The sequence below is a fragment of the Gymnoscopelus braueri genome (assembly GCF_963280865.1).
Source record: "Gymnoscopelus braueri genome assembly, chromosome: 22".
NCBI lineage: Eukaryota > Metazoa > Chordata > Actinopteri > Myctophiformes > Myctophidae > Gymnoscopelus > Gymnoscopelus braueri.
In genome coordinates this window covers 4,561,861-4,580,096 of record NC_137624.1, presented here as the reverse complement: position 1 = coordinate 4,580,096, position 18,236 = coordinate 4,561,861, and the positions used below count along the sequence as shown (strand labels likewise).

The following is an 18,236-nucleotide window of genomic DNA, read 5'->3' as shown; positions in this document are numbered from 1 at the left end:
TGTCTGTCTGTCTGTCTGTCTGTCTGCCTGTCTGTCTGCCTGCCTGCCTGCCTGATTGCCAATCTATCTGGTTGAACAATTTCGATAGGACTAATAGCGCTCCCTTCAGGTCATAAATAGAACTTTCTCACTTCCAGTGAGTGTCTGAACAATGTGACATAAATCATGCAACCTTCTTGTCCAACTAGTCCAAGGTTATGCTTCCATTCTCAGTGGTGTAAAGTAACTAAGTACATTGACTCAAGTACTGTACTTAAGTAAAACTTTGTGGTATTTTTTACTTTACTGGAGTATTTCCAGTTTTCAGTATTTTACTTCTACTCCACTACATCTCAGAGGCAAATATTGTGCTTTTACTCCACTACAATTATTTGAACACTTTAGTTACTAGTTACTTTGTAGATTTTGATTATAACAAAACATACATTACATTACATTACATTACAGTCATTTAGCAGACGCTTTTATCCAAAGCGACTTACAATAAGTGTATTCAACATAGGTAGGGAACGAAAACTACTAATCACCAGAAGTCTTTAGTGCATTTTCTGCAAAAACAAGCAACCAAGAGTATACCTAGCGCTAAGGTAAAAGTGCAATATATCAGCTACCTATTTCCTTAAACAGATGAGACAAAATAGCTAAATCAAATGAGCATGAGCTAAAACAAATAAGTGTATCGACTAAACAAGATCCAATAGACAATCCAATAATCCAATAAACAATACAGCAATAGAAAACAAGCGTTCGTACAACTAGTTAACAACAAGTAGGTCAGAAAGAGAGGAAGGGTAATGTTTCCTGAAGAGGTGGGTTTTCAGCCTGCGGCGAAATATGGACAGTGACTCTGCTGTCCTAACATCAGTGGGAAGTTCATTCCACCACTGTGGGGCCAGAACAGAAAAGAGTCGTGACCGTGTGGATCGGCCAGAAGGACCCTTGAGTGACGAGGCAATCAGTCGCCCTGAGGTGGCAGACCGAAGTGGTCGGGCAGGGGTGTAGGCATCGACCATAGCCCGGAGGTAGGAAGGAGCTGTTCCTTTCACTGCCCTATAGGCTAGCACCAGGGTTTTGAACTGGATGCGAGCCGCTACGGGGAGCCAGTGTAGAGAGCGGAGAAGGATGGTTGTGTGGGAGAACTTGGGGCGGTTGAACACCAGACGAGCCGCAGCTTTCTGAACAAGCTCCAGAGGTCTGATGGCAGATGCCGGAGCACCAGCAAGGAGGGAGTTGCAGTAGTCCAGGCGGGAGATGACGAGAGCCTGGATGAGCACCTGGGCTGCCTTCTCCGTGAGGAAGGGGCGAATCCTCCTGATGTTGTAGAGCAGGAATCTGCAGGACCTCGTCACTGATGCGATGTTTGCCGAGAACGTCAGTTGATCGTCCAGGGTCACACCCAGATTCTTCGCAGTCCGAGTTGAGGTCACCACAGCATTATCAATGGTGATGGCCATGTCTCGGTGCGGACAGCCCTTCCCCGGGAGGAACATCAGCTCGGTCTTGTCCAGGTTGAGCTTCAGGTGGTTTGTCGACATCCACTCCGAGATGTCAGCCAGACAAGCAGCAATGCGTGCCTCCACCTGGGTATCAGAGGGGGGGAATGAGAGGATTAGCTGGGTGTCATCGGCATAGCAGTGGTAGGAAAAGCCATGAGAGTGGATGACAGCACCCAGAGATGTAGTGTAGAGAGAGAAAAGAAGAGGACCCAGAACCGAGCCTTGGGGAACCCCAGTTGTGAGCCTGTGTGGTTCTGACACAGACCCTCTCAGCATCACCTGATAGGAGCGACCCGTCAGGTAGGATGCAAACAGGGAGAGTGCAGAGCCCGAGACACCCATCCCCTCGAGGGTGGAGAGGAGGATCTGATGGTTCACCGTGTCGAACGCTGCAGACAGGTCCAGGAGTATCAGAACGGAGGAGAGAGAGTTCGCTCTAGCGGCATGGAGCGACTCCGTCACTGCCAGGAGGGCAGTCTCTGTCGAGTGACCCACTTTGAACCCAGACTGGTTGGAGTCCAGGAGGTTGTTCTGGTGGAGATAGGAGGACAGTTGTTTAAAGACAGCACGTTCGAGAGTTTTAGATAGGAAGGATAGAAGGGAAACCGGTCTGTAGTTCTTGATCTCAGAGGGGTCAAGTGTCGGTTTCTTCAGGAGGGGGGTGACTCTGGCAGTCTTGAAAGTAGAGGGAAAGTAGCCAGATGTCAGAGAGGTGTTAATAAGGTGGGTTAAGAAGGGAAGAAGTTCAGGTGCAATAGACTGCAACAGAGTGGATGGGACCGGGTCCAGAGAGCATGAGGTGGGGCGACTAGAGGTAACAAGGAGAAGGACCTCGTTAGGGGAGAGGGGAGAGAAGTGGGATAGAGAGGGGATGGGGGGGGGAGAGGAGTAGATGAAGGTAGAGAGGGGGGGGGTGGCAGGCAGACGGGTGTGGGTAGTGCGCAGGGCACCAGCCGGGGGAGGAGGGAAGGAGGATCGGATATCGTTCACCTTCTTGTCAAAGAAGTTGGCGAAATCGTCGGGGAGGAGGGACGAGGAGGGAGGAGGGGGTGGTGGTTGCAGGAGAGAGGAGAAAGTTTCAAAGAGTTTTTTAGGGTTGGAAGCAGAAGCCTGAATTTTAGTGCAGAAAAAAGCAGCTAGAAATGAGAGATTGGAAGGTGAGAAGGTCCTCCCGGAGGTTGCCATTTCTCCATTTGCGCTCAGCCGCTCTCAGGCTCCGTCTCTCAGTCCGCACTGAGTCCGACAACCAGGGGGCAGGTGGAGTTTGGCGTGCAGGCCTGGTGGTGAGGGGACAGAGATGGTCGAGAGAAGAGGATAGAGTAGAGAAAAGAAGATCTGTGGCGGTATCAGGGGATAGAAGAGCAAAGGATTCAGGGGCAGGGAGAGCAGAGAGAACAGAAGAGGAAAGAACAGTGGAGGAAAGTGAGCGAAGATTGTGACGTGAGGCAATCATGTGGGTAGGGAGGGGCTGTGAGGGGGGAGAGGAGAGAGAGAGAGAGTAGGACATGAAGTAGTGATCAGAGAGTTTCTTACCCTTTTCACTGGAAAGAGGAGTGACAGACAGGTTAGCAATAGAGCAGCCTCTGGTGAAGATCAGGTCCAGTTGGTTGCCCGCCTCATGGGTAGGAGGAGATGGGGAAATAACTAGGTCAAAGGCGGCGAGAAACGAAAGTAGTGGGTCTAGCTGCTTCTCAGTCGGGAGGTTGAAGTCACCCAGAAGGATGAATCCAGAGCCATCGACAGGGAAGTGGGAGACTAGATGGTCCAGCTCCTCCAGGAAGCCACCAGTAGGGCCCGGTGGGCGATAAACAACTGCAATGGTGAGCTTGACTGGATGAGAGACAGTGACCACATGAAATTCAAATGAGGTAGGAGAGAATTGTGACAGTGAAACAGGAGAGTATTTCCATTTTCTGGAAATAAGCAGACCAGCCCCACCACCTGTCCGCACGGCTCTGGGAGTGTGAGAGAAAGAGTACACATCTGACAGAGCCGCGGGCGTAGCAGTGTTTTCTGGTCTGATCCAGGTCTCAGTCAGAGCAAGGAAGTTAAGGGAGAGCAAGGATGCGTAGGCTGAGATGAAAGCAGATTTGCCTTCCACCACAGCCGAGTGGCAATTCCAAAGCCCTCCTGTTACCACTTGCTCGACGTGAGTGGAAAGAGTAGGATATATTAGATTAGTTGTATCGCGACATCTGGGTGTAACCCAGTGTTTTTGCGACCACCAGGAAGAGGAGAGGACAGGAATAGGAAGAAAACACATCGTAGATCACTAAACATATACACACTACTATATCTATCACACTACTATATATCACTAAACACTGATGCTGCTTATGAAGAGAAGAAGCACTCAATGTGGAAGGTCGTAAATTGACTAAGTCGCCTCTTGCCTTTGTCTGCCTAGCCTTCGTTTGCTAGCCGCTTTGAAAGCTACCGCTTTCAGAGCAGGTGGTTTAAAACAACTTCAACTGATTGCTAATTGTCTGTCAGGACTGGAGCCCCTAGTATGAACAAGGCAATAGGCCTGGTTCAGGTCAAACTCTCTCTGATAGGGCAATCAGGTCACACCTCACAATATACCTCTAATGCTTTGAAAGAAATTACTTTTAAACACAAACTAACTATATACAGCACTGATACTCTGAAGCAAGCAAAGTACAGCTAAGCAACCTGATAATACAAGAAAAGATATACTCAGACTACAGGTGAGTCAGGCAGTTACAGAGTTCCTCCAGGAGATTGAATAACACACAAATTACACAAATTACACAAAAAAAAAATTACACAAAAACACACAAATTATTAACACTTCAGCCCTATTTCGGCCATTTGAAATAGCAGATCTACAAGCTCAATGTGTCGCCATGCAACGCATTGTGAGCTCGATCTGCTATTTTCAAAATATTTGTATACAATTTATACATTTGAAAACTTGTGAAATGGGGACATTCTGCATAACTTTTGGCACTTAAAGTAGCCTACATTTTGACACCAATACTTTTGTACTTTTACTCAAGTAGGCCTACATTTTTAATTCTGGACGTCTAACAGAGTATTTCTACATTGTAGTATTGATACTTCATGCAAACAGTTCCATCATCTCATTATTTGTAATGTGATGTGATGCAACCAGCCAGCCAGGGTTGCCATGTCTGCTCATTTTAAGCGACTTTAGGCTTTTCTGTAAAGTTGTTGTAAATTATTGGTGGTTGCAGGTTTTTGGGCTTGTTTTTTAAGATTTAGTTGCTTATTTGGGGCTTGCTTCCTAATGTTGTTTAAACCAGTGGTTCTCAAACATTTTCATGTCAAGGAGTCAGGACCCATAGGCCTAAGTAATTGTTCATGTATGTATCCCCATTTGAAAATATTTAATGCCAATGGACAAATATAATATATTTGTCCCTGGCATTCAATATTTTCAGATATATATTTTATAGAACTTAAGTGGTTATGTTTAGTAGGCTAATACAAATCTAAATCTACAAAGTACTAACTCAAGTTTTCAAATAGTAGTGGAGTAAAAGTAGGCTACAATATTTTGCTCTGAGAAGTGGAGTAGAAGTAAAATAATTGAAGATTGTAAATACTTCAGTAAAGTAAAAAATACCTCAAAACTAAAAGTATACTTAAGTACAGTTCTTGAGTAAATGTACTTAGTTACTTTACACCAAAGGCTTTCATATACCTAGCTGCTTATTTCTCTCGCAAAGTCTGGCAACAACACTGCCAGCAGCCATCTGCACCAGACAGCGGCTGTGAAGTGTCCGTCCTGGAAGCATCTCACAGCGGACTGGACCACTGGACTGACCGCATGGATGGAGACAGGCTGTGGTTGTACTGTGGACAGACGCGTCTGGACGCAGCAGTGAAAACATGTTGGATTATGATGGAATAACATTTTCTTGATCACCGTGGAAGGAATGGATCCGTAGTTGTTGTTGTTTTTGTTTTTTTTTACAAACATGTCAACGTTACAACTACAAATAACGGGACAAAATGTAGTTACAATGCATGGAAAAATAAAAAATAAATAAAGGGAAAAAATAATAATAAGCTCGAGGTTAAACTTTTTAGGCAATATCACAGATCCTTCTGGTTTTCATAGCTTTAGTGTAGCTACAATGCTTGTATGACAATATTATGACAATAATAAGGCTTTAAAAACAATAGTATTTGGACGTTGGTTAGCAAATGTGCAAGAAATGGATCCATAGTTTTACAACGAGTTTGCTATACAGAAGGAGTGGACGTAATGACTATAACATATGGGAATAAAAGTTGGATTTGGAATCTCAAGGAACCTAAGGAAGAGATGTTTCTGGAAAATATATAGTAAGACGAAACTGGATTAGTCATCCTTTTTGGGAATGGCTTTTTTGGCTTTTTCTGCCTTTATTTGATCATTTTTAAGGACGTATGCATGGATAACACAAGTATCCAACACCAAATAAAGGCATTTATTTTGGTTTGGTTGAAGTAACGCACTACAGTCCCGACGCTTTTGGCTGTTCTGTCTGTCTGTCTGTCTGTCTGTCTGTCTGTCTGTCTGTCTGTCCATTCAATGACAGATGATCTCCTTTCAGGATCCGTTCCGCATCCATCCATCAGGCTGAGCTCACTGTCTGCAGTGGTGGAAAAGGTAGGCTACTCACATTTGTACTAGAGTAAAAGTATCAATGCTGCAATGTAGAAATACTCTGTTGCAAGTAAAAGTCCGGAATTAAAAATGTAGGACTACTTGAGTAAAGTGCAAAAGTATTGGTATCAAAATGTACTCAAAGTACCAAAAGTAGAAAGTAGGCACTCACTGTGCATAATGTCATTTTCACAAGTTAAAAATGTATACAAAATCTTTTGAAAATAGCCGATGTACAAGCTCACAATGCATTGTGAGCTTGTAGATCTACTATTTTCAAATGGCCAAAATATATAGGGCCGAATTGTTTTGTATTAATAATCAAAATCTACAAAGTAACTAGTGACTAAGTTTTGATATAATTCTAGTGGAGTAAACATTTTCCTCTGAGATGTAGTGGAGTAGAAGTAAAAGTACTGAAAATTGGTCAAAAGTCAAAAATACCTCAAAATTTAGTAGTTACTTTCCATGCTGCCTCCAGGATGCTGTTTTATTAACTCCTCTGGATCCCATACTGCAGGCCAACAGAATCCCCATCAGAATCCTCAGCATGTTGACGGCTCACCAGAACCACCTGATCCACCAGGAATACCTGCAGCCTCTGAGGACAGCTACACTCAGCATTGAGGTATAGAAACAACACAACTCTTTGTCTTATGACAAGTTTTAATGAATTAATTAAGTTTTAATTAATGTAATTATCCATTAACTCAATGATTATCAACATTTTTTGATCAGTTTGATAATTATGCAGTTATTATAGGCCATCCCATTTGATACTTTTTTTGGAAATATACATGCATAGAATAATATGCAGGTATAGAATAATACAGAATATAAGAATAGACAATTCATCAATGTGAAAGGCCACATTGTTATCTTTATAATTAACATTTTGTGCAAAGCCATTTATCCCTGAAATAGTGAACGAAGCGCCAGGATGAGCAAACTTACATTTATGAATGGAATCCTTACCCATCCCTCTTTTTGCTCGTACAGTCCCCAGAACCCCACCCCCACCCCCCACAGCATGCAGTCCCGCACGGCACTGCTGCTTTGCCACTGTATAACAGAGTATGTCTGACTCTGAATTACATCATTCATCAGTCCACATATAAATACAATACATTATTTTAAACATAATCTTTGTCACAGTCATGTATAGTAGTCCGTGCATTGAGGCATGAGAGAAATTAACTATCAGCTTTTGAGACAGAAGAAGTGAGCACAATATATTACAATCCTACTATCCTACTATATAATTGGAGTAACCTCTGTCTGTCTGTCTGTCTTGGGTGGTGTCTTGGGTCGACCGGGTATGGGCTAGTGTATATAATTGTATTATGCTTTATATCATACAACGCAATAAAGCCAGTGGCTTGTTGCGGTCTTTTCAGTTACTTTATCAGCTGAACTGCTGAAGCTCTATAATTCAGCATTAAATGTGTGTCTTCACATCGCTTTTTAGTTAAGCGTGTGTGTGTGTATGTGTGTGTGTGTGTGTGTGTGTGTGTGTGTGTGTGTGTGTGTGTGTGTGTGTGTGAGAGATGCGCAACGTGTGAGCGGCGGCGGCGGGGGAAAGGGGGTTGGGGGCGGCCGGTGTTTTCGGCATGGTTTTGGGTTTCAAGCATTGTTTGTGTGGCCACATGTGGAGGAGGAGAATGTATACGTCACGGGAGAAGGGAAAAAAACGTGATGCGGAAGTCTGCCGCGAGGAGCTGTGGAGACTGGTCGAGCGTGCGAACGGCCTTCTACCATGCCGTTGAAGGCACAAGGGGGCGGGGCTGGCAGGCTAAGTTAGTGCAGTGAGTGGCAGTTGGGGCAAACGCAGTCCCCACCAATATTATTTACGATTCTGTGCCTATCGGTACATAACTCGGACGACGCTTAGTCGACTAGCAGACCATCGGCCGGTCGTCGCGGGCACTCGCGCCTGGAGGCGCTCGGGCGCGACTCCTCGGCCTCAAGGTCTGCTGAGTCGGCGCGCCTCCGTCATGGTCCAAAACTACCGTAAATTTCGGACTATAAGCCGCGACTTTTTTCCCATTTTTCGACCCTGCGGCTTATATAACGGTGCGGCTTATCTATGGATTTTTACAGCTAACGGCCACTAGGGGACCTCCTAAATCTATGGATTTTACACCCGCGGCTTATAGTCCAGTGCGGCTTATATATGTTCCAAACATTCAATTTAGCTGCTGCGGCTTATAGTCAGGTGCGGCTTATAGTGCGAAAATTACGGTATACTTTATCGGCGAAAAAAATAGTCTGCGGTTGTTTGAAAAATATTGGGAGTCGAAACCAGACTCCCAGAGGTGGTGGAGTGGAAGTCCAATGATTAGCGAGGAGCGCCACTGAGGCTGGTGCTCACATGGGTATTCCGGTTGTATTAAAATGTGAAGTCCTAACTCTTCTATTGTAGAGGAAAGAAGTCCCCGCCCACGCGCCCGCCCAATCCCCTTGTGCCTTCAACGGCATGGTAGAAGGCTGTTCTCGTCGAGCGTACACTTCAAGTACACTCGCTCAATGCGGAAGCGGAGAGCCTCCTCGCCTCCTCCACTCGACTCCACTCGCCTCCTCCAAGAAGCAAATGAACAATTGGAACCCGACTACTTCCGTTTCGAAGTCGGAGTGACCGAATGGAAGTGAGCGAGTCGCCGACATTTTCGGTATTGGAATTTGGCTTATGTGTAGCTACACTCTCAGAGTTACAGTAAGGGTCCATTTGGACCCCTGGTGGTCTCGGACCCCATGTTGAGAGCCAGTTTTGGAGCCTGTTTGGTTCTGTTTCCGGTATCAGTATCGGTATCGGAAAATCGCCCCCAAAAATATCGCTATCGTATCGAATTGAAGAAATGTGGTATCGGCACATCACTACTGAAAATAAGGGCATGAATAAGACAATAAATATCAGTTGTGCTGCACTTATATTAATATATAATTTCCTAGTAGGCTTGGACTGTGTAGCTACGTATGTATCAACATGTTTTTTATATACCTTGACCACAATATTGTAGTATCCTATGGTATGTCATAATATGAAATTACACATTTTAAAGCCTCATTATGTAACTTTTATTTTTATTTAAATCTGTACGGTAGAGTATGTTAATACAGTATAACTAATTGGGGTGGTTGTATTTTGTCTCCCTTCTGTTGAGACATTTAGATCGTGTCAAAGGTCATGTCTCACCTAGACACAGGATCTGACACACATTTTGACCTGATGGTCAAGATTCAATTCATCCCCTGAGCAAGCACGCAGGCTCTATTAGCTCAGTGGTAAAAAATAAATAAATCAGGACTTGCGCAGGAAACCAGGTCAAATTTCAGGGTAGAAGAGAAAAGTTAGTGCTGCTTTTAACCCATTAAAAGCTGGAACGCATCTGTGTCACTTAAGATTTCTTTGGCTATTCAAAAATAGCAGATATACAAGCTCATGGCGCGGCACCGAGTGCCGCGCCATGAGCTTGTAGATCTGCTATTTTTTGAAAAATTGTGAAAAAATATTTTTTATATTTTTTTCAAAATGTTAGGATTTAGAAAACTTTTTTTATCGGCCTCAGGTCTTTCAACACAAGAGAAGAGACAAGAGATTCAACCTATCAAGCAATACTAACTTATTGTAATTTTTTAATATATATATAATCTTTTTTTGTAGTTGGATGCCAATAAAAGCCCTCTGGCGCTGCTAGCGCAGACGTGCAGTCAGATTGGTAAACCAGACCCTCCGTCCTCCTCCTCCTCCAAACTGTCCTCTGCCTCCTCTGGGAGGACGCGGTCGTCCTCCAGACCCTCCTCGGGGACGGCGGGGGACAAGGAGGCCCGCGGACGCTCATCCATGTCGGGTTCGAACCCGGGGGAACGGCGATCCTCCCAGGTAGGCCCCCCTTCACAATTATTAACCCATTCAAACCGGGACAGCATCCGTGTTATTTCAGATTTTAGCTATATCTATGTACATTGGTTCTCAAAGTGGGGTCCGGGGACCCCCGGTGGTCCTTTGGCTATTAAAAAATAGCAGATATACAAGCTCATAGCGCGGCACGAAGTGACACGCTATGAGCTTGTATATCTGCTATCGTTTTTTTTATCGTGAAAATCTGTGCAAATCTTTTAATATATACTTTTTTAAGTGAACATTTTTAACTCAAATCTTTGCTTCTGGGGGTCCCTGGAACCAAATATTTTGAGATGGAGGTCCGCAGCCAAATACATATCATTTTGGGGGTCCTTGACATGAAAAAGTGTGAGCACCATTGCTATTCTGTAGCAACATAGGTTTTTCAGAAAACTGTTAAGATTTAGAAGACATTTGTAGAATCTGCCTCAGCGGTCTTCACCTGATCACAATTATTTGAGATAATCTGAGATATCCAAACGTTTCAAAACGAGCTTGTAGATGTGCTATTTCCGCTTCTTTTTGACAATTTTGGAAAGTATCAAATTATTTATTCTATGGCCTGTTACAGGCTATAATACTGTACATTATTTATTTTGATTATTGGTTGCGGCCATCGTTTAGTCATTTCTTAGTATATTTCAGTTATTTCTTATATCTGTCTTGTGCCCATTTCTGTTAACAAAGCCTAAAAGGCAAACGGAAATGTAATTTGGATTTATATGTTCAATGCCAAAAACACAAATAAATCGTTAAAGGAGTAGTTCACCCCAAAAAATACTTATTTTCCATCAATTATGAAGTCTTGAATTCAAGGAGATTTTTAGGCAGATTCCTGAGCCAATAATCTGATGACCGGCGAAGTCTCCAGACACAGACTCAAAGAGTCTCCTACTGAGTCTTCTATTGAGTCTCATACTGACCGATTATCAAATTATTGGCTTAGGAATGCTACAAAAACAAAAAAATCTCCATGATTTCAAGGCTTCAGTGGGTGTGTAATTGCGCAATTATTTGCATGACAATTAATTATCAACTAAAATGTCGCGATCGTGTCAACCCAACTCCCAGGAAGACAAGTGCAGCTTCAAGCCCTACAACGACGACAAGGTGGGAGGAGAGAGTGGCAGAGACGGAGCTGGCAGCAACCTCAACTCTGGTGGCAGCACTAGTGACAAGACTGGTGGCTTCGGCGTCCCCAGCAACACCAGCAGCACTAATGGCGATACACCTAACTTCCGGCACTCTTTCCCAACGCGGACCACCTCCCCGAAACCCGGAGCAGACGGTGGCAGCCCACCCAGATTGACACAGCACCCGTCACAGCCTTACAGACGGAGCCGGTTACCCAGTGGACGGCGGAACTCGCTCTCTACGAGTCCAAGCGGAGACAACGACAGACACGGACGGGCCAGTCCCGACAGCCCTGTCAGCGTTGGCAGCAGTAACGGACGCCATCTTAAAAAAGATACGGATGTAAACAACGGCGCGGGCGCGGACGGTCCACAACTGGCAAACTCCAGCCAGGTCAGAGCTAGCGCTAACTCCAGCAACGCTAGCTCTGAATGCGGCGGCTCCGACCATGAGGGGGATGCTAAGGGAGACTCTCCCCGGCCCGCGCAGCCGAACCTGGGTTCGACTGGACACGTTGCACCCGTCTCCCCCTATAAAACCAGTCCATCCATGTTCCTTCCGGCCTCTACTGGTGTTAATGGATACCATGGTTCTATGGCGGGAGCCTACGTAGGCTATCCACTCCACCAAGGTTATTATAGTTTTGCATGTTTTATTCATTTTTATTTTCATTTTGTTTTCAGTGTCAGTTTATTTATTTGTTAAAGCGGGTTCACTAGTTGTTGTTTTTTTTACTTTTTTTTTACGTTTCAGTTTTCTATTGTACTATGGGTTGGTCAGGGGTGAGTTTTAAAAAGTTCAGAGAAATAGCAAAAATAGCCTATCAACAGCTAATAAGCTCACAAGACACATCACATCTTCTTGTGACGTGTTGTGAGCTTGTAGTTATCTTTCCTTTTGTTTTTTGTTTTTAACAGATTTTAAAACAGGTTTTAAAAACAGTCACAGAAGTATTGGAAGATAAGAAATATTGACAAAGACTAAAACTAAGGCCTGATTTTAGTTAGTTTTGTAAACACACAATACAGTTTCAGTTAGTTATCGTTTTCTTTCTAAAGCCTAGTTTCAGTTTTTATTTCAGCTAACTAAAATGTGTTTTTCAATACAAGTTTTCATTATTTTGTTAGTTTTAGTTAAGTATAATAACCCTGCATCCCACTATGTTCCAGGGACGGACTCGACCAACACCGGCCCGGGCGGCGTCTCAGGAAAGCCCCCGCCCACCAGCCCACCCACGGCCTCCACCCCTCCCTCCTTCATCCAGAGTTTCTGTCGGGACCCCTACTGTCTGACCTACCCCTGCGCACCCCACCTCAACGACCCCTCCTCCTCCTCCCTAAAATCCGGCTTCCCATTGGTCTATCCCTCAATCCACCCGTCTTCCTCCACCTTCTCCCATCCTCTCTACACCTACGGCTTCATGCTTCCTAGCGAGCCCCCGCGTCACGCGGGTAACTGGCCGTGCGACAAACGCTTCGCCGCCTCGGACGAGCTCTTGTCTCATCTCCATGCGCCTACGGCGCCCAGAGGGATGGACGGCAAGTTCCTCTCCGTCTGCCCGTCTGCTGTCCCCACCTCTGGACCCGGCTGTCACCTTCACCTGTCCCATCATCAGAGCGGCCCGTCTGCGTCCCTTCCCGGCTCGCTGGCTCTCAGAGGACCACCTCCTCCAGGCCTGGGTTTAGCCCGCTATCACCCTTACTACAACAACATGCAACTGTCCCTGGGACCTCCAGGATCGATCCCCTTACTACACCAAGGTTATTAAGAGTTTTTAATTTATTTCACTTTATTTCAATTTCAGTTTAGATTTCTTTTGTTTTTTTTTAACCCATTAAGACCTGAGGCCGATTCTACAAATGTCTTCTATATGATAGGTTCTCAGACTTTTTCGTGCCAAGGACCCCCTAAATGATGTATATTTGGTCGCGGACCCCCATCTGAAAAGGTTTTGTGCCAGGGACCCCCAGAAGAGAAGATTTGTGTAAAAGAATTATTCACTTAAAAAAAAACTAAAAAACAGATGTACAAGCTCGCAGCGCAGCACGAAGGGACGCGCTATGAGCTTGCAGATCTGCTTTTTTTGAGAACCACTGTTCTAAACTACCAATCCTAAGAGTTTTCTGAAAAACGTATGTTGCTGTATATGTTGCAAAAATCTAAAATGACACAGATACTTTCCCGGTTTGAATTGGTTAAAGCAGGTTTGGGAGTTGAGTTTCATAAGGCTATAAGTTTTAGAAAAATAGCAAAAATAGCAGAGCTACAAGCTCATGACGTGTTGTGAGCTTGTAGATCGGCTATTTTTACAACTTTTGAAGTTTTTGACAACGCTTAAAACTGGCACAGCTAAAAATAAGTTAGATTTCCATTTGTTTTTGTGTGTAAAGCCTTCTTTTTATTTGTATTTCACCAGGTGATGACCAAGGTTATAGTTAAAGCAGCACTACGTAACTTTAATGTTCTACATCAGATTTCAACCCTTGTGTCCTGCTGCACAAGTGCTGAAATCTTTACCACTGATAAAATACCCTGCCTACTTGCTCAGGGGATTCATTTAATCTCGACCTTCAGGTCAAAATTCATGTCAAACCAGAAACAGGATTTTGTCAACGGTCATGTCTCTCCTAGACATAGGACCTAAATATCTCAATAGAAGAGCAGTGAGACAAAATACAACCACCCCAGTTGTATTGAAAGTTATATTGTATTAACATACTCTACATTTTACTTAACTGAACAAAAAAATATATATATATATATTTAACCCATTAAGACCGCGAAGGGAACGCATCTGTATCGTTTTAAGATGTCTTTGGCTATTTTTTTAAAAACAATTGTGAAAATGTCTGCAAATCTTTCAATATATAATATATATACAGTACATTTTAACTCACATCTTTGCTTCTGGGGGTCCCTGGAACCAAATATTTTCAGATGGAGGTCCGCGGCCAAATACATAATTTTGGGAGGTCCTTGACATGAAAAATGTATACAGTTTTCTTTCTTTTTTTTCTAAAAACTGTTTTGGATGGATTTAGAAGACATTTGTAGAATCCCCAGAAGCAAAGATTTTAGTTACAAATGTTTTCTTTAAAAATAATAATATATATATATATATATATATATATATATATAGAGATTTGCACGAATGTTCACGATTTTTCTAAAAATAGCAGATCTACAAGCTCATAGCGTGGCACTCGGTGCCGCGCTATGAGCTCGTATATCTGCTATTCTAATTATTAGTATATATATAATTATTATTATAAGTAGATAATAACCCTGCACTCTCTGTCCTCTGCAGCATCGTATTACCCCCACTACGCCCTCTACAGCCAGAGACTGGGATCTGCGTCTGCTCTGGGCTACCAGTGAAGACCACATGCTTAGAGGAAACCCCCCAAAGCACTTATTATTAATGGCGATCCATTGCTTCATCCCCTGCTTCAGACTGTGGATTGTATCAGCCTGAGAATAGACTTAACGGGAATCTCCTCGTGCCTTTGGATGGTAACTATAGAGGATTTGGTGTTCCAGACACACTAGAGGTCACTCTGTCGAGGTCAGAAGACGGCGCTCGGATGGCGCAGTGGTAAAGTGCCTGCCCACCAACACGGAGGTTGTGGGACACAATTGGCACGTGTTCAGGGGGAGGGAAGCCGGTCGGGGAGGGTGATAACTGTCACTGTGCGTAATCCTACGGGCTGTCAGCAGGGAGTGTTGGGCGGGAGGAGGAGGAGGAAGGCTCTACGTCCTCCCGGTGGGGGCTCCTCACTGGCAGGTGAGTCAGTAGGATACGACAGCAGTGGGAGGAATTAATTGGCATAATGACTTAAACAGGGAGAAAGGGGGGTAAAACCCCCCCCCAAAAAATGGTGTCTGCAGATGGTTTGGATGGATACTGTCTGTAATGATTGATTAATTGATTTTGTTTATTTGTTGATACACAAAGAAGCCCATTAGCACTTCCGAAATGAAGCATCCGACAGGGAAATAAGCTGGAGGTCTGGCCTGAAAGATGGCAGCTGGTTGGAGGCTTTGTAATGGCACCCTGGATTATCTTAATCACGTGAATGTGTCCCTATTCTGGGGCAAACCATCGGCGAAAATAACAGATCCACAAGCTCGCAACACGTTGGGTTTTTCTTTTGGTCAGGGAAAAGGAGTGGACCAAATACAGAATCCTTATAGACGCTGGTCAACTATAAGGGTTTAAGTGGTTAAAGAATCACTGATGAGACTAATGAGAACCACCGATGAGACTCATAGTGAGTAGACAGAGATCCATCTTATAATGAGCATTAGTGAAGACCGATTATATGATAAGGGTTAAAAGGGGCTTGTTTAAGCTAATGCTGCAAGTATTGATTTCAGTATAAATAATTGTCTGCATAATTGTAGTTCCCTTTTCCAGAAGAATGAACATTTCCTGTTCCGGGTCAGTGTCTCATAGCTTCATTTGATTGGCTCAGCAGCAGATTTGTGTTTATGCCACCTTCTGGAAAAGGGAACTGTTATCCACAATCTATTGCCATGTGACAAGACCAGCAATAGTGCTGTGTGGAGGTCTGACCTCTGTGGGGCGCTATGAGGAGGTATGGTCCCCATGACAGATGCTGGATTAACATCAATTCAATTCCGTGTCTTCCTACTGAGAATTTGTTTGTATCTCTTTTTTGGTTCCTATGTTGACTGTATGAATCTATTATTATTTTAACATCATTTAATAAGATCTTTGACAATTCACAGGCCAGTTGTCGAATATATTCCCTTAACACCTTTAATAATTAATATCAATATCACATCTGAGTTATTATACCAAAATACCCCAAAAGAGATGTGATATTCTCTTTTTTGTAATAAACATCACCTGGCAGTAATATCCAGTGAAAGGTGAGGTCATATTTTGTTTAATAAATTGCAACAGTGTAAAAGTTGTGTCTTCATTTCTGTGGATCTACAATTACGTAATCTATGTTGTTCATTGACAATTCATTAACAATTATCCTGGATTCAAGTTCCTTGTTTACCGTTACTTTTAGTCTTACATCTAACAATAAGAGACTAAATTGATTTAGCTGAAAGTACTGTATTTATTAGAAACAACAGGACGTATATTGTTTGAAGCACATACAGTGCGGTTTTATTTTACGTATTTTTCAGTGTAATGGTTTATATAATGCCTTTATTCAAAGAGCTTTACAATGTGCTTAACATTCACAAATTCACACACAATTAACATAATTTTTTTATCATATGCCTCCCCTTTTGCGTGGCAGGGTGCGTTCGAAAATGCGCACCGCGAGCGCACTTGCCTAGTAGTTTGTATTGGCCAGTGCGCTCAGTGCTATATTTTTTTAAGGCACCCTTAACATACACTTTACACACTCATCTCTCACTAAATAACTTCACACACATCTCATTTTAACCCATTAAAAACGGGAATGCGGTCTACAAAGTAACTATCTGTGTAACCACTTTAACCATTATTTTATACTTTGGCTATTCAAAAATAGCAGATCTACAAGCTCATAGCACGGCACAATGCTGCGCTATGAGCTTGTTGATCTGCTACTTTTTGTAAATCGTGAAACATATATTGTTTTTAACTAAAATCTTTGCTTCTGGGGGGTCCCTGGAAAAACATATTTTGATATAGGGGTCCGTGGCCAAATACATATCATTTTGGGGGGCCTTGACATGAAAAAAATGGAGAACCACTGATTATAGCAACATAGGTTTAAAAAAAACTGTTAGGATTTAGAAGACATTTGTAGAATACCGAGAAGCAAAGATTTGAGTAAAACAAAATTGCACACATTTTCATGATTTAAAACAAAATAAAGCGCGGCACGAGTGCCGCACTATGAGCTTGTATATCTGCTATTTTTCAATAGTCAAAGAAATCTAAAATTACACTTTTTATTAAGGTGGGCTATGTAAATGTTATTGTTCCATATTGTTGCCGTCGGACACCTCTTATCTCCATATTTTAACTTTTTTTTAAATTGCATTTATAATGCATTATAATGCACTTAAAAGGCTTTTTACATGTTTTGTTCAGTGGTTTAGTCAAACGACCACAGGTGTTCAGTGGTTCAGTCAAACGACCACAGGTGTTCAGTGGTTCAGTCAAATGACCACAGGTGTTCAGTGGTTCAGTCAAACGACCACAGGTGTTCAGTGGTTTAGTCAAACTGCCTCAGATGTTCAGTGGTTTAGTAAACAAGACCACTGGTGTTCAGCACTTCGGGTTATAGAGTAAATCAAGTCTCATTTGGGGTGCATGTTAGTGTTTTGCATTTAACGGTGATAGGATCATTTTTGATGAACACAAAACGTGTTAAAGCTCTATTTTGTGATAATAATCATAGAGTGTGCTCGATGGGGTTCGATGACATCCCTTCTATTTAAAAGAAATAAAAGAAAAAAGAGAAAAAATATGTAAAGGTAGTTGCACATACTCCGAAATAATCCATCCGATGTCAGAACTTTCTTCTTATGACTGACTTTATTTTTGAAGACTTTCATTCTCATTTAGTCTCCTGATCAATTCATAATAATAGTAATAATAAATACATACGATTTATATAGCGCTTTTCTAGGTACTCAAAGTCTCTTTACAGAGCAGATAAAAACAACTTTATTAGAACAAGCTAGTTAAATAGGTTAAAACTATAAAAGAAAGGTAAGGGTAAACAAAAACGAAAGGGAGGGGCAGGGGTTGGGGTTTTATATAGGGAATGCGAGTCTGAAATGGTGGGTTTTGAGTGTGGTTTTAAACATGGTGAGGGTGGGGGCAGCTTTGTGTTCAATTAGGTCCGGATCCGGGTTTTATCACAATCACTCGGACCCGGGTGGGTTCCGGTTCTATTATCTCGGACCTTGGGTATGTTTATCATTATGTATAACACCCGAGTGGATCCGAGAAGACCCATGCTCAGCGCTGATAGGTGCAGAAAAGCATGAAGTGCTACAATGATTACACTGACCTGCATGGCATCAGATTACTGCAGCGCATGCTGTCAGTTCAGTGAGAGTGGAGAGCACACAGACTCAGTCA

At 43.1% G+C, this 18,236-nt stretch overlaps 1 protein-coding gene across 3 annotated transcripts; it reads left to right on the top strand.

Moving 5' to 3' along the window:
• Positions 1–5,279: 5,279 nt before the first annotated feature.
• On the top strand, positions 5,280–16,094 carry LOC308078651 (zinc finger protein 703-like). Of its 3 annotated transcripts, XM_080419911.1 has the most exons (7): positions 5,280–5,831; positions 6,083–6,138; positions 6,656–6,763; positions 9,797–10,015; positions 11,108–11,801; positions 12,340–12,930; positions 14,478–16,094. In XM_080419911.1, exons 1-7 carry the CDS (start codon positions 5,765–5,767, stop codon positions 14,546–14,548), a joined length of 1,806 nt encoding a protein of 601 aa, XP_080276037.1. In that variant the 5' UTR covers positions 5,280–5,764; the 3' UTR covers positions 14,549–16,094. The 3 variants fall into 3 exon arrangements, with proteins under 3 accessions (XP_080276037.1, XP_080276039.1, XP_080276038.1); XM_080419913.1 differs by lacking the exon at positions 5,280–5,831 and having other exon boundaries at positions 5,846–6,138; XM_080419912.1 differs by lacking the exon at positions 5,280–5,831 and having other exon boundaries at positions 5,846–6,138; positions 6,617–6,763.
• The last annotated feature ends 2,142 nt before the right edge of the window (positions 16,095–18,236 follow it).

What these genes read in the sequence shown, in the direction of transcription:
- LOC308078651 (XM_080419911.1), top strand. Translation starts at nt 5,765, where the DNA reads ATGGGAATAAAAGTTGGATTTGGAATCTCAAGGAACCTAAGGAAGAGA. An exon ending in ATGTTTCTGGAAAATATATA is followed by an intron (nt 5,832 to 6,082) that starts GTAAGACGAAAC and finishes ATCTCCTTTCAG; the next exon opens with GATCCGTTCCGCATCCATCC. An exon ending in TGTCTGCAGTGGTGGAAAAG is followed by an intron (nt 6,139 to 6,655) that starts GTAGGCTACTCA and finishes CCCATACTGCAG; the next exon opens with GCCAACAGAATCCCCATCAG.